This window comes from Rhinopithecus roxellana, chromosome 9 (assembly GCF_007565055.1).
Source record: "Rhinopithecus roxellana isolate Shanxi Qingling chromosome 9, ASM756505v1, whole genome shotgun sequence".
Taxonomy (NCBI): domain Eukaryota; kingdom Metazoa; phylum Chordata; class Mammalia; order Primates; family Cercopithecidae; genus Rhinopithecus; species Rhinopithecus roxellana.
This window is the reverse complement of record NC_044557.1, coordinates 112,868,444-112,885,116: the sequence shown is the minus strand read 5'-3', so window position 1 is coordinate 112,885,116 and position 16,673 is coordinate 112,868,444. Positions and strand designations below refer to the sequence as shown.

The following is a 16,673-nucleotide window of genomic DNA, read 5'->3' as shown; positions in this document are numbered from 1 at the left end:
AGGAGGAGAAGGACAAAGCCCTCCCGTCTTTCCAGCCACCCTGAAGCACTGACCCATGCACCCTGGACGCCTGGGCTGCTTCACTGCAGAACAGTGCTCCTAGGCTGCCGTAGGCCTAGACGAACCACTCAGCTCCAATGGCAAGGTGGACAAAAAGTCATTCTGGTTCCGGAGGAAAAGGCAAAACTTGAAACCTAGAGGGTTTTAAAAGGTGCAGAGTGAGTGCTGTGAGCAGGACGGGATCTGAGAGGAGATGCATTGGACCAGCCAGAAGCGCTGCCTTCAGGGGCTGGCCTTGTGGTCCACTGCTTGTGTCTACTTTCACCCGATCACTGATCTCTCTGAGCCTCATTTCCATCATCTGTAAAGCTCTGGTGCCAATTATGCTGTTACCCAAAGGTGTTTCCCTAATTTGGCTGATCATAAGAATTATGCTTGGCACCATTCCAGACAATACCAAATCATACTCTTCTGACAGAGTCTGGGAATCTGTATTTTAAACAAAGAAATGAGTTTGAGAAACCTGAGTTCTGCTCCTGAGGCTGTTGGAGAGGCTTTCTGGCCTATAAAGCACTCCACCCATGGGAGGGTTCTTATGAGACTGAGTCTGTTCACCAGGAACACAATATTAGTGTTTACTCTTATGTAGAACTTTCTAGAGGAAGAGTCCTGCAGGAGACTCCAGAAAACCTTTCCTCTTTCCACCCGTGCCCCACTGCACACACTCTGTGGTCTATAGTCCAACTGTTGACATTTTCTGTATCCAAGGATATGCCACCATGACAAGAGCCAAGCCCATTATTAGGTGTACCTGGTTAATTAGCCACACCCCCATGGTTGCCACTGCCAACTACAGCACAAACAACCTCAGGGCTCTGAAAAACAACACATTTTCTTTGCACATGTGACTTTGCAGGTCTATTTTCCACTAACCATGGTTTGCTAACGTGCAACTTGCTGCTGCACAATTGAGAGAGCCACATGAGAACAGGGCTCATTAGGGAAAGTCCAGTTGCTTCTTAACTGGTTTGAGACCTGGAGGAAGTATGCCAGGCTAGGCAGAGAGAAGAGGAGAAGAGATCCTCTGTTTTCCTCACAGACTTTTCCATAGAGAACTGGCAATGCAGAAAAATAATCCTAGTAGGGGCACCCAATAGAACCACAGTGACTGGTTGTGCAGGGACTTCTTGGCTGTCTTGACTTCAGGTGGCAGTGAGTATGCAGGGAGAGGATATCAGAGCATGGTATTTGGGGGTGGAAAGGTCATTGTCTCTAACTGTCAAATCTGCACCAACCACAGAATCCAGGGCAAAACACAATGTGTGAGGACATGGGGGTAAATGAGCATAGCTTTTCACTATTGTTCCTGTGGTTCTTTGCAGAACCTGGGCTACACATTAGACAGCTGGTTAAGAAGTCTTTTGTAAGTTCTATCATAAGACAGAATAATAAGCAAAAATGACAGTAGTTCAATAATCACATCTGTCATCTATTAAGCACGTAAGGCAAGGCTCTGTCCTACAGGCTCGAGTATCACCACCTTTGTCTGTGATGACAGTTCGATGAGTATCTCAACTTCATAGTTGAGATCCTGCTACTTACAGAAATTAAGTCACTTGCTTAAGGTCGCCAAGCTATGATGAATCCTAGATGTCTTATTCCAAAGTTCTGCTCTTAACACCTAATCTGTACTACTTCCCAATACTGTATAGTTTGTTAGAAAAAATGATACCAAGGCCATCTGTTTGGTCTTATCTTGTTTTACTTGGCAGATGATGCCTTGGCTCTCGGGCTGTTACTCTGGAGAGGTGCACAGGAAATAGGATGTGGCCGGTGAGCATGAAGGGGGTCTCAGAAGACGCCTTACCTGGGCCCTGGTTTTCAGATTGCAATATGGGAATATTTTTGCTACTCTCCTGAGAGGGTCTGAGAATCTGTATTTTATTTTATTTTATTTTATTTTATTTTTTATTGTTATATTTTAAGCTTTATTTTACTTTAAGTTCTGGGATACATGTGCAGGACGTACAGATTTGTTACATAGGTATACGTGTGCCATGGTGGTTTTCTGCACAGATTGATCCATCACCTAGCTATTAGCTATTATAATGCACCCTGCGTGCATTAGCTACTTGTCCTGATGCTGTTCCTCTCCCTGCCCAACCCCACCTGCCAACAGTGCATGCTGTTCCCCTCCCTGTGTCCACGTGTTCTCATTGTTCAGCTCCCACTTATGAGTGAGAACACGCGGTGTTTCATTTTCTGTTCCTGTGTTAGTTTGCTGAAGATGATGGCTTCCAGCTTCATCCATGTCCCTGCAAATGACATGCTCTCGTTCCTTTTTATGGCTGCATAGTATTCCACAGTGTATATATACCACATTTTCGTTATCCAGTCTATCATTGATGGGTGTTTGGGTTGGTTCCAAGTCTTTGCTTTTGTGAATAGTGCTTCAGCAAACATATGTGTGCATGTTTCTTTATAATAGAATGATTTATATTCCTTTGGGTATATACCTAGTAATGGGATTGCCAAGTCAAATGGCAGTTGTGGTTCTCGATCCTTGAGGATTGAGGACCTGTCTTTCATGGTGGTTGAACTAATTTAGGGAATGTGTATTTTAAAGAAATGAGTTTGTGAGACCTAAGTTCTGCTTATGAGGCTGTTGCAGAGACTTTTTGGCTTATAAGCACTCTACACATGGGAACGTTCTTATGAGACTGGGTTCTTTCACCGTGAACACAATAGTAATGCCTGCTCTTAGGTGGAACTTTCTAGAAAACTCAAAAAGCAGGAGTCATGAAGGGGAGGCTCCAGTCAGTATGATGTGCTAGACTCAGAGCCTGTGAAGTGTTTTGAATTTTTTAGAAGTCATAAAAATTATCCTCTCTACAAATAACTGAATTTGCAGGAGGCAAAGAAATATGAACTCCACATTTTTATTAAGCTTGAGAGAACTTGGCCCTGGGGCAGGCTGTTGTATAGAAGAGAGCTGATGATGGAGTGAAGAGGCAGGAATTTGCATTCCAACTTTCAGGAAAAACAACTATTCTTTGTGCCATTTTTCTAACCTAAAAATGGGGATATACTTACCCCATTAAAAAGATAAAATTATATACATATGTAAAGGTATTTATGTATATAAATATAGAAGCACAAGCACAATTCACTGTTGTAAGCATCTGGTGGGAGGATACATGCAGCTCTGGGAAGCTCTGGGCAGCGTTCTCCCTCACTGCTATTGCAACAGTGCTGGGCTTCTTTGTGTGTCTTTCGGAAAATGTGGATTCTTCTTGAAAGACCTACCACATCGTGCCCTGAATATCTCAATCTAGATTAGAGATCAGGTTTTTGCAGGAGACAGAGAAGGCCAAGGCAGCCCAAGAACATGGACTTTGCAGGTGAGGGGCAGGGGGTCACAAGGAAGCAGGTGTTAAAGGGTGGAAGCCTTTCAATACCTGAAATTCCAGTACTTTGGGAGGCTGAGGCCAGAGGATCACTTGAGGCCAGGAGTTTGAGACAAACCCAGGCAAGATCCCATCTCTAAAAAAACAAAAACAAAAACAAACAAACAAACAAAAATTAGCCAGGCTGGTGGGGTGTGGGGCCTATAGTCCCAGCTCTTGGGAGCCCAAGGTGGGAGAAATGCATGAGCCCAGAAGACTGAGGCTGCAGTAAGCTATGATTGCATCACTGTACTCCAGCCTGGGCAACAGAGGGAAACCTTGTTTCTTAAATAAATAAATAAATAATTTTTAAAAAAGAACCCAGAAGTTCTTGTAAGAAATAAATAATAAAAGGTGGACCAAAGGAGCAGAAGAGATTGACCATGCCCCAGCTGGCCCAGGTACATGCCGGGTAGGTGCTTGATAAGAGGTGTGCAGGAGAACTTAGAGGTCTACATAGACGACCTGCTAATTGAGATGCACCAAGAAACCAGAGAATTCATGCTAACTAACCCCCTCTCCCAGAATACTACTTATCTTCTACTTTAGCAAAAAAAACAATTTTTTTTTCCTGTTCGTTATTTGGGGGAAAGTGTTCAACAGGATTAAGGCAAGAACAGGCAGCAGCTGGGAGGAAAAATTAGAGACCGAGGTTTTTCCACATACCCCCAAATCATACCCCAAATCATACCCCAAACAGCCTCCTCCCCGAGGTTCTGTGCGAATTGTGGCGCCTGCCTTCATAAAGCTGTGCTGCACAGATGTGCAAACTGGATTTCAAATGTTAATAGCTCATCCACTTCGCATTTTTTTTCCCCGTATAGCATTATCCTGGAAAAAAAAAATCCCATTGAAGAAATGAATCTGATTTTTAGTTAAAAATACCCAATTCAGACATCAGAAACTGGCCTGAGTACAACTATTCCCTGTTCAAACTGGAGACAGGTTGAGTCAATAGCCCCCCTGGTAGCCTACACTTTTACTGAAGTTTTCTCCACTCCCACCTCTTGTGAAATTCAGATACATCATTCAGCTGAGTCTGAGGACTGATGTCTCTGTTGTTAGCCCCGGAATAGGGGGCTGTTGTTTCACTAGAGACATCCCAGCCCCTTAATGGACTGGTGCACTCGGCTGTAATATTCTAAATACACATTACAGAGAGCAAGAACGTATTTATAACTGCTCCGTTGTGGCATTTAGATTTACCCTTGAAATTTATCTTTAATTTTTACAGTTGTCTCCTTAACCATGTATATTATTCCCTTCTTCAAATAATCTGTCTTGCTGCTGCAGTTTTTCTGGAAACCAAAGTGTAATTAAATATTAAATTAATATTTCATTTAAAATTAAATATCAGAGGCTTCAGTCTAATCTTTCACTTGTGCACTGTTGGTTCTCTCCTCGTATTCTTGTTCCTGTGTCCACAAAGGCAGGTACCGCCTCTTAATAATGTGTTCCTATATTATCTCTGTTCCTTTTTGTTTTTAAATTGGTGACACTGAACTTTTGCTACATTGAAACAAATGGATGTGGGGAGAGATTTCAATGTAGCCAAGGTTAAAGACAACTTAATTCAACAACTCTTGATTTCAGCTCTACCCTGCACTCCTCAGAGAAGAAAACTGCTGCTCCAAATCAGTGATAGCCTTGGAATCATAAAATGTAAGAGCTTGAAAGGGGTCTTAGATGCCATTTACCCCAATCCTTTGTCTTCACAGATATATAAACCAAAGCCTCACCTGGCCAAGTGACCCAATAAAGGTGGTGTCATTTGTTAGTGTCAGGAACTAAGGCAGCTCCCAAGCTAGGACCAGCTTTATCCCATCACACCATCATATGCAATGAAAAACTTAGGAGCATTTAAGTGCGAATTTAACGTAGCCTTTGCATATTGGACACATGAGGAATAGGGCAGAAAGGAGATGATCGGACAAGGAAATTGGAAGAAGGACAAGGGAGAGAGAAGGGAACCCAAATCCTAGCACATGGAAGACAGACTTTATGGGAATGAACATGTGGGAACAAAGTACTACATAAGGAAAGAGGACGGAGACCTCCTAAAGTGGCATGAGGGCAGGAGCTCGTCTGTGTTTATCTAAATTCCTCCCAAAGCCAGATCATTTCATGCCTTCCTATGCTGTCAACAGAGAGTAATTCTCCTTGGCCAAAGCCACATGGCAGGTATTGTTAAAGCATGTTTTCCTTCCATTGCCAGTCAATGTCGGCCTTTTGGTCTTGTGTTTATATGGCAGTCACATTATATAGATTTAAGGTTTTTTTTTTGCTTTGTTTCTTACCGTGCAAAGAAAACCTTTCAATGGTTTTCCTTATTCTTGAAGAAAGTTGGAATTAGAGTTAGGACTGTAGGGATTCTCTAGTTCTGTGGGCTGTCATCCTTAGGAGACCATGGGCTCTGTGAACATCTGATGAAATGAAGCTCCCTTTCTGCAGATAATGCACAGATGCAGAAACACATGGCTAGGCTTAGAATTTCTACTTTTATTGGCCTCCTGATGACCATCTGCAGACTCCATGGTAATCCTAGGATCCAAGGGAAGACTCACTGGTGAGTAAAGCTGCAACCGAGGCCAGCGGTGTGATCCGCCAACATCCCCAGAGTGGCAGCCCAGTTGAGAACTCAGATCTTCCCTCACCCATCGTCATCCTCTCTCACATTTTTGCAAAGAAAAGCGACCAGGCCCTGATGATGCCATCTTTGCAATCAGTACCCTTGCTTGTCAAGAGCATAAATGACCTCCAGCCTACAGTGTCAAGGCCATAATTGTTAAGGGCTGAACAGGGTTCTAACCAAGGGTCCCCTTCATTTTTGTGAAACAGAAGTAGAAGTATAAGATGGGGTAAGGATTATCTGCTCCCTGTGCCTCCTCTTAAGGAAAGAAAATTAAAACCATGTAGAATTTTATATCTCACTAATCCTTTGGGAAAATTAATATTGAGCACCAGCCAGCTTTTTTTTTTTTTTTTTTAAGAGTGGTTCCCAGTAGATATTTTTAGTTAAATATTATTTACTTAAAAAAAGAAACCATTCACACATTGCTTATAGTTTATATCTATTTATTGGGTCCAAGATATATGTAAGTAATCTCATATATTATACCCGCAATCAAAATGAGAAATGGCACATGAAATCCAGGCTCTCAAGAGAAATATTATGAAATCTCAAGGTATTGATGAAAGTTTTTTAAGGCTGATCCAAATGGGATTTAGATTCTGTGGCAGTTGAAATGTGTATTATTAAACTCCTTAAGCAAACCCGAATGACTCCCAGTGGAGGATTAAGACATTCTATGTATAGCAAAGACGAAATTCTCATGTCTGAGTTTTCTCTCTTGAATTCCCTCTTGATTAGCTTCTGTAATATTTAACTTCATGCCATGCCATAATTATTTAATAAAAGGTAAATATAAATTATATTTCAGTGGGGCTATGACCTTTTACCTTAATGTTATATTACTAAAGAAAGACATAGATAAATAGAGCCTATAGATTGAAGCATATTTTTAATTTACTCTATTTTTACCTTGCCAGCACTTCTCTGTATCCCTGTCAGCCAAAGGGTTGGCAGAACTTCACAGCATCCCTGCACTCCATGTGGTAGGCGAGGTTGTAAATTTATACTGATGATGGCAGTTAATGGCCTGGTTGGCCCTTGGAGACGGTCTTGGTGCTGGTCTTGGGCATCTCATTAGTTAATTGAGCTTTGCTTGGCTCACACCAGGGCTGAAAAGCCAGAGAACGCCCAGGGAAGTAGCGAGGGGGAGGGAAGAAGTTGGGATTCAAGGTGAAGCTGAACCTAAAAGACGCAAAAGCAGTTGGGAAAGTCAGTCTGGAACCAAAGAGTTGTCAAACCCGGCCATGTGTTAAAGGCTGAGGTCCCTCTTATGGTTTACTGTTGGCTAAACAGAGCTAGAGTACTTTCAACTTCATGCTTTCTACTTCCAATGTGCACTTGGTTAAATGAAATTCTGTGTGTGTGTATGTGTGAGTGTGATTTTCCCTGTCTATGCAGACAACTGTGCTTTACTGTCCTCTCTTTCATTTTGATGCACACGAGATGTATCCCATAGTTTGTGCCTATGAAGTCTGGCAGGGACCTGCCAAAAAACAACATAAAAATAGACAGTCGTGCCTTATCTACTTATTCAGTGTAACACATGGATTGCCAACCCAGTATGGTCAAGATACTCTGCCGTGTCTAATTTGGGAGCTGGGGAAGGGAGGGCAGGCAAAAGAAACCAGACATGACCCTGTATCCTGGTGGTTTGCAATCTGGTTGGGAGAACAATGGGTGCAAATGTGTGATAAATTATATTTTAAAAAAACTCATCTCTATCCCACCTCTGTGCACTGATTAGAGCCCAGCTCCAGAAAATTCCTCTGTGAGCAGCAGGGAGGACCAAGGGATAAGGACAGTGGTGTTGGGGGTCCCTGGCTGGACCCCCACAGTGCTCTTGGGAGAGGCAGAGCACTTGCCAGGGCGGGGGACAGCCACGCAGATGGAAAGGGACAAAGACAGAAATGGAGACAGGGAGGGGTTAGATTTTCTGCCTTATGTGATATCTGTTTAGTTTGCATTCAGCACGTTGTAAGTGTACCCATATCAATACTTTTCCTGTTTTCTCTAAGAAAATCTGCACTTTGGCTAGCAAAATGGTGCATATTTCTGAAAAAAAAAATTAGGCAACAATGAATTTTGAGAATTTCATCATCAAGTCTGTTTGCCCTGTAGCACCGGGCAGCTGTTTGTGTTTGCTGGTTGATAACACATGGGGTCTCCTGGTCTCAGTGACGAAGTCAGGCAACACAGGCTGGGCTTCATTCATGCTCTTGAATCTGTAGCTCTTGAAGCTGAGGAGGATGCCCAGAGCGGGATGCAAGGATCATTGTCTCTGGTTCTGCAGCAGGAAAGGTTAAGAGCACAGGTTTTGGAGTTAGAGAAGCAGGATACAGATCCCACCTTTACCACTTGGGACTGCATTGAAAATGGGGATAAAACCCACATCATAGGATTGCAATCAGAATCGAATGAGCTGATGTGCCTAAAAGGCTTAGCAGAGTACCCCTAACATAGAAAGGCTTCAGTACATCCTAATGGTGGTAATAATGATTTTCACTATTGCATATTACCACCACTAAAAATCACATTATTAAAGAAAAAGTCTGCCCAAATTGCTGACATTATAATGCTAAGTGGAAGCAAAACGTTTATAGAATGATTCTACTTAAACATATGGCTATTCTTACATGTGTTTCTAGGTAAGATGACCTTGTGAGTGCAAGTGTTTAGTCGGTCCCCATTCCCAGAATATATCAGAGATACTTTCAGGAAAACGTAAAAATAAAGGAAATCTGGTAATAATGCATGAAGCTAGGCTAAAGTCATTAATATGCCAGAAATTTTGCACCGTTGTGCTGGCATGTGCACACAGGGTCGTACTGGTGGACATGTGAACTCCAGCTGGCCTCCTCATTCCCCCTTAGGAAAGAGCAGCAGGGCAAGGAAGTGATGGAAGACCCCAACAATCACCCTGAGGCTCTCCTGTCTCCACCTTGAGGAGTGAGAACCAGTGGCATAGGCAGAAAGTTGATCTTGAATGGGAGAGTATACTTAACTATTCTATATCCAGAGCAGCTGCCATTTATGTGTGAAAAAAACAAAAAGATACTCTCTTATTTCAATGGCCCAGACAGCGTTTAACTCTTATTCTTATTGATAGCACCTGACTGCAGGAGCATTGAATCAATGAAGAATGCAAGATGGGAAAAGTTGTGCTATGGCAGTATTGGTGGTTGGCCGAGAAAGCAGTTAAATATAGAGTGTCTAAAAAGTTATTGTTAATATGGTGATAAGACTTAGTGGAAACATGAAAATTAGTTTCTAAAAATATAGATCATAGAAAATCTAAGAATAGTAAATCAGTTTGAAATGATAAACTGCCAACAAAAATGTATAAGTGGAGAGAAAGAGGTGGGAAGACTGAAGGCAAGAAAAACTCCTTATATATGGAGTGACTCAACATCTCAAATAATTGGGAAAAATAAAATATTTTCAGAGAAGTCTAAAGACACTTCTGTAAATTAAAATAGCATGTATAGACCAGGAGCAGTGGCTCACGCCTACAGTCCCAGCAATTTGGGAGGCTAAGGTGGGCAGATTGCTTGAGCTCAGGAGTTCAAGATCAGCCTGGGCAACACGGTGAAAACCTATCTCTACCAAAAATACAAAAATTAGGCATGTGGTGCATGTCTGTAGCCCTAGTTAGTCAGGAGGCTGAGGCACGAGGATTGCTAGAGCCCAGGAGGTGGAGGTTGCTGTGAGCCATGATCGTGCCACTGCACTCCAGCCTGTGTGGCTGGACTTTGTGTTCCTGTCTCAAAAACAACAACAACAACAAAGTGTGTCTATCTCTCAGATCACTAGAAAAGTGTATGTGTGTATATGTGTGTGTGTGTATATATATATATAACTATTAGAAATGAGAATGTGGGAAGACAAACTTATAGTAGCAAAAATGGACATGTTAAATAATGTGATCAAAAAGATAGATGAAATAAGACATTAAAGCATTGCCCATGAAATGCAGACAAAACTAATATGTATTAATTCAAAACTCAATAAATTCCAAAAGGCAGATACTGTGCAGGACACCTTTTTTAATCCAGGGCAGTTGACTACAATAAGCAATTAACAGTTTAGTACTCAATTACCTAGAAATTTTAAGATACTCTTCTTGGAACTAAACGAAGTCAAAATTATAATTGGGACTAATCAGAAAATTACAACAAAATTGTGAAATACAATAAGTTGTGGCAAAGGTAAGTACCTAATGTTACACAATGAATAAAATCCAGATAGGTTAAATAATTTTAACATCTACATATATTTGTGTACATTTCAGTGGGCGGAGGGGGAGGGGAACTCTAGATAGGTTAGAAATTTTAAACAAATACAATATAGATTCTATGCTAAAACATTTACAATCTTGATGAAATGGATGATTTTTTTCCAGAAAAAATACAATGATATTGAGAAACAATGAATTCGAGGTTTCTGATTGGCAGTCAATCGTTTGGATGATGGTGCAATTCAGAGAATCTCATGAGCTTGGGTATCTTGGGTGAAAGGAATCTATGGAACATCTGAGTGGAATTTTCTAGCCAACAGCTGGATATTTAAAGCTGCATCTCAGGCCAGGTATCTAGTCTAGAGATCAAGATTTATGACGATTAGCATGTAGCTGCATGTGGAAATCATGGGGAACTGATGAAGTTGCCCAGGAGAACGTGCAGCTAAGCTGAAGGCTGCCTGGCAACCATCTTGAGGAGCATCATTTACAAGACAGGCAGAGAAAGAACAGTCCGCAAAGTAGTCTGACATGGCCAAAGAGGTAGGAAGGAAGCCGGGCAGTGTGAGTTCAGGAAGCCAGTGGGTGGGAGGGTTTCTAGAAGTAGAGAATATGAGTAATGTCAAATGTTAACTCGGGGTTAAGATAAGAATGGAAAAGTTCCTGTTGGTTTGGCTAAAATGCTATTGGTGACCTTAGTACGAGCAATGTTACTATGGTTCTTTTAAGTGTTTAGCAAAAAGCTACTATCCATGCTATGTAAGATTTCTAGAGCATAGGATAAAATATAGAAAACTTCTCAATATAGTTTTCAACACCAGTATAAAATAAAAATCATTAGTTGGACAGAGCCATACACACAATCCTAGTTATTAATATGGACAATAACTGACACCTGCTTGTTCACCAAGTGCCAGGCACTGTTCTTTTTTTTTTTTTTTTTTATACTTTAAGTTCTAGGGTACATGTGCATAACGTGCAGGTTTGTTACATATGTATACTTGTGCCATGTTGGTGTGCTGCACCCATCAACTTGTCAGCACCCATCAACTCGTCATTTACATCAGGTATAACTCCCAATGCAATCCCTCCCCCCTGCCCCCTCCCCATGATAGGCCCCGGTGTGTGATGTTCCCCTTCCCGAGTCCAGGTGATCTCATTGTTCAGTTCCCACCTATGAGTGAGAACATGCGGTGTTTGGTTTTCTGTTCTTGTGATAGTTTGCTAAGAATGATGGTTTCCAGCTGCATCCATGTCCCTACAAAGGACACAAACTCATCCTTTTTTATGGCTGCATAGTATTCCATGGTGTATATGTGCCACATTTTCTTAATCCAGTCTGTCACAGATGGACATTTGGGTTGATTCCAAGTCTTTGCTATTGTGAATAGTGCTGCAATAAACGAGGTACTGTTCTTATTAACTTAATTGATTTAATCCTTGTGCCAGTTGTGTTAAGGAAATATTAATCTAGTATTAATGGTTGAATCTGGTATTAATGGTTATATCTGAATTTAGATATATACCAAGAAAATGATACATTACATCCACGAATTAATGTTTAATTTTGAAATATTAGAAAATATAAAATATAGGCCAGGCATGGTAGGTCATGTCTGTAATCCCAGCACTTTGGGAGGCCATGATGGGTGGATCACTTGACGTCAGGGGTTCGTGACCAACCTGGCCAATATGGTGAAACCCCATCTCTACTAAAAATACAAAAATTAGCCAGGCATGGTGGTGCGTGGCTGTAATCCTAGCTACTAGAAAGGCTGAGACAGAAGAATAGCTTGGACCCAGGAGGCAGAGTTTGCAGTGAGCTGAGATCGTGCCATTGCACTCCAGCCTGGGCAACAGAGCAAGATTTCGTCTCAGAAAAAAAAAAAAAAACTCTATCTGTATATGTCTTATATATATTATATATGTCATATATATTATATATGTCATATATATGTCTTGTATATTTTATATATATATCTTATATATATATAAATTTGGCCAAAGGAGAAAATTCATGTGTTTGTGATTTTCTAAAACTCCAAGAAGTCCTGATAACCCTTATTGAACCATGATAAATAATATCTATCTCAAATAGCCAACACCATATTTGCTAGTAAAATATGTCATTCCCATTCAGAGAAAAACAAGAATATCCAACTTTATCCTCATTTTGGGGCACTGTTTGGGAAGTTTTAGCCAACACAAGAATAGGATTAAGAGAACTAAATGGGATTAATACATCTATCAAAAGGAGACAAAATGATCACTGTAAGTAGATGATATGAATCTACAGGCCTAAGAGAAGCAATAGAAAAAAAAGTGATATCTGTCAGAGGTTTGGGCTACAAAATAACCTTTGGTTAAGATCTTTTATAGGCGAGGCGCAGTGGCTCACATCTGTAATCCCAGCACTTTGGGAGGCCAAGGCGGACTATTGCTTGAGCCCAGGAGTTCGAGACCAGCCTGGGCAACAGGGTGAAAACCTGTCTCAAAAGAAGAAAAAAAATGATATTTTATATGCCAAGCACCACGCTGGGGACATTATAGAAATAGTTTTGATTTTGACAGCCAACCCATAAGATGGATTTTAAACTGCTCACATACATTGTGGAGCTGGAATTCAGATGCTAGATCTACTCAACTCTAAAGCTGATTGTCTTCATCTCTATGCCATGGACTTCCTGCACAAATGTATAAAACATAAAAGTGTTTCTAGACTCTAATAAAACTCTTGGACAGTATGATTAATGAAGAGCCATATTCACAGTAAAAACAAAAAGTGAAATATATAGCAAAAAATTAAAATGGCAAAGAAAAAACTTAGCACCTATATGATGAGCAGTACACAGTTTACTGAGGGATCTAAAGAAGGTGGAGTGTTGCTATTGCAAAGCCATCCGTTTTCTCTCTAGCCGTAGGTTTAATGCAACTGAAATTGTTTTTGAAATTTCCCTAAGGTTAATCTGGAAAGAATAAATGGATAAGAATAATTGAGAAGGCCGGGTGTGATGGCTCACATCTGTAATCCCAGCATTTTGTGAGGCCGAGGCGGGTGGATCACAAGGTCAGGAGTTCAGGACCAGCCTGATCAACATGATGAAACCCTGCCTCTACTAAAAATGCAAACAAAAATTAGCCGGGCATGGTGGCACGTGCCTTTAATCCCACCTACTCAAGAGGCTGAGGCAGGAGAATCGCTTGAACCCAGCAGGCAGAGGTTGTTGTGAGCCACTGCACACCAGCCTGGGCGACAGAGTGAGACTCTGTCTCAAAAACAACAAAAACAAAAAAAAACCAGAATGGTTGAGAAAATGTAGTTTTTAAAGATTGTGTATTTGTGGAAGGACACTTACACTATCAAATATTAAATATATATTACAACCACAATAGTGTGATTTTTTACCCATAATAGATCAATAAAACAATATATGTATAGAAACTGTTCAATAAATTGTGAAATACAATTAAGTTGTGGCAAAAGTAAATTCTTAACATTATATGACAAAGTAAAATCCAGATAAGTTAAACAATTTAAGCATTCATATATGTATACATATGTGTGTACATATACATTTGTGTGTGTGTGTGTGCGTTTGTGTGTACCTACCAGTTCTTGGAGTAGAGGTGGTCTTTCTATACATAAAATACTTAAGGACAAATTGGGATGTGATATTACAACATGATGCCACAGTATGAAAAATCTCAACATATAAAGTATTTTTACAAGTGAAAGAAGAGTGCAGAAAGTATTAACATGCAGTTTATAAAAGAAGAAATTAACATCAGCAAATATATGAAAAAATTCTTCAGCCTCACTGGTGAGTAAAAAAATGTAAGTTAAAATGAGCACACGCATTGCTGGAGGGAGAATAAACTCATACACTCTCCTGAGGAGTGATTTGACTGTATGTCCGAAAGGCCTGAAATATAAATCATAATTTTTGGTCCAGTAATTCTAATTCTTGGAATTTTCCAATTGAAATAATGAAAGTTATGCACAGAGGATAATTATTGCTCTGATGTTTATAATAGTGAGAAATTAGGATCACATTAATTGCCCAATACTAGGAAGCCATTTAAATAAATTATAGAGCATGTCATAGAAAAATATGCAGGAATTTAAAATAATATTATAAAAGAATAGTTAATCATCCTGGGGAAAGTTTACGATATATTGTTAAGTGGATGAAAAGTAGGTTATGTAAGCAAAAAAAGGTTAATCCAGCTCATCTCTTAAGTGGGTTTACGGTAATTTTTTACTTCTGTATTTAATGTTTTTAACAGTTTTTTAAAAAGCATTGTTTTCATAGAATAATAGCAACATATATATAAAATACATATGAAAAATAAGATTAAAGAGAAAATACACATTACTGTGTTTATTGCTGATAACTGCAATGCAGGTGATTATTAAGTTATTCTTTGTACCTTTTTCTTTAATCATGCATTAATTTTAAAACCATGACATTTAAACAAGAAACTTTTTGAAAATAAATGAAAGGGAAGAAGAAGGAGAAATAATAAAAGCAGCACGTGAAAACTCTAGAGTAGTGGAAATGCTAAAGTACGCCATTCATTAATTCATTCACTCACTCATTTTATAATTACTGACACTAAGTGCCTACTATGTGCCAGGCCCTGTCTTAATGGGAACATAGTAGTGAAATAAAATTTGCAGTATTCATGGGGTGGGGTGGGGTGGGGAGGCTGACATTTACCAGATGTGGGTGTAATTAAATAGAATTGAAAACTGTGGAAGCATATTATGCATAAAACGGGTTTTATGAGAATAAGCTCATAGAAGGTTTATATATGTATAAATGTAAATAAGAGACTGGTTAAGAAAAATATTTAGAAGAATATTTAGAAGATATTTAGAAGAATAGTCAATACAGTCCTACTTAGGAAAAAGACAAAGGAGAGAAGGGAAAATAATATAAAAGTAGTTTATTATCTTCATAAGAAATTGAGATATAGTTGCTTGTGCCATTTTTAATTTTATAGTGAGCAGAGAAGTTTATGTACACTTAAAGCAGAAATGATAATTGTAATCTGAAAATTTGAAATGTTATTCTAATAGAAAAATATAAAAGTACTATAAATTCCAAATTTACATGTGAATTAACCAATGTTGATAGCAAAAACCCTGATTACATCCGTTATGCATCCAGAACCTTCTTATTACCTGTGGAAGAATTAATTAGAAGGTTTGCTTTATGGCCAGGATACAAACTCAGAGAGAGGATTTTTTCTCTTTCAGCATTAAATGAACCCACCATAGACTATGGCTTCCAGAGACTGCAGAAGGTCATCCCTAGGCATCCTGGAGATCCTGAGAGATTAGCTAAGGTAATGTGCTTTGGAAATTGACATGTGAAGCCATTTGTGTAGAATTTCAGCAAACTTAGACAAATGCAGGCATTTACATCCCATTAAAATTAATTAGGCCTTGAAATTTAGCTAAACTTTAGATACAAGATGCACATAAAATATCTGCTAACTATGAAATATATTACGGTCGTATTTATCTCTGAGGAAATATGAAATCTGAACATTTGAGCCGATAAAATAGATACACAACAGGAGTATTCAGTTTTAAAAACATTGCCAACTTTATGAAAATAAATATCTGGATAATTCGTTAAAAGTATAAACTTCGGCGGCCGGGCGCGGTGGCTCACGCCTGTAATCCCAGCACTTTGGCCGAGGCGGGCCGATCACGAGTTCAGGAGATCGAGATCATCCTGGCTAACACAGTGAAACCCCGTCTCTACTAAAAATACAAAAAAATTAGCCGGGCGAGGTGGTGGGCGCCTTTAGTCCCAGCTACTCAGGAGGCTGAGGCAGGAGACAGGAGAATGGCGTGAATCCGGGAGGCGGAGCTTGCAGTGAGCCGAGATGGCGCCACTGCACTCCAGCCTGGGCGACAGAGGGAGACTCTGCCTCATAAAAAAAAAAAAAAAAAAAAAAAAAAAAAAAAGTATAAGCTTCCACTCCTTTGTATTTAAATGTTTCTATTTACCCATAATTTCAGGGACCCATTAATCCTCAATCAGTATTAATCATTGAGGGCCTACTATGTACGTAGGTATCTAATGAGGAGAAAATTGCTCTGTATAAAATTACTATGAAATACATCACTTTCAAGTGAACTTCCTTATGAAAATTACTTTATGAATTTGGCCCATGTTGGCTTTATTTAAAAAGTGCATCAATTTATTAGTTGTCATTTAGCTGATGAGAAACTATTAAATTTTCACATTTATATTTGCACTTTAAACACACAAATTATAAAATGCCATGTTCTCTTTTCCATACTGTGAATAAAATTTAAGCACCACAGTTGCTTCTACATCAC

At 39.7% G+C, this 16,673-nt stretch overlaps 1 protein-coding gene across 2 annotated transcripts in view; it reads left to right on the top strand.

The window, feature by feature from the left end:
• EBF2 (EBF transcription factor 2) overlaps window positions 1-16,673 on the top strand; it is a 207,906-nt gene that overhangs the window by 173,185 nt on the left and 18,048 nt on the right. For both annotated transcript variants that reach the window (XM_030938250.1, XM_010378143.2), the window contains exon 11: window positions 15,576-15,664. In XM_030938250.1, coding sequence (XP_030794110.1) covers window positions 15,576-15,664 — 89 coding nt within the window. The remainder of the gene's footprint in view (window positions 1-15,575; window positions 15,665-16,673) is intronic.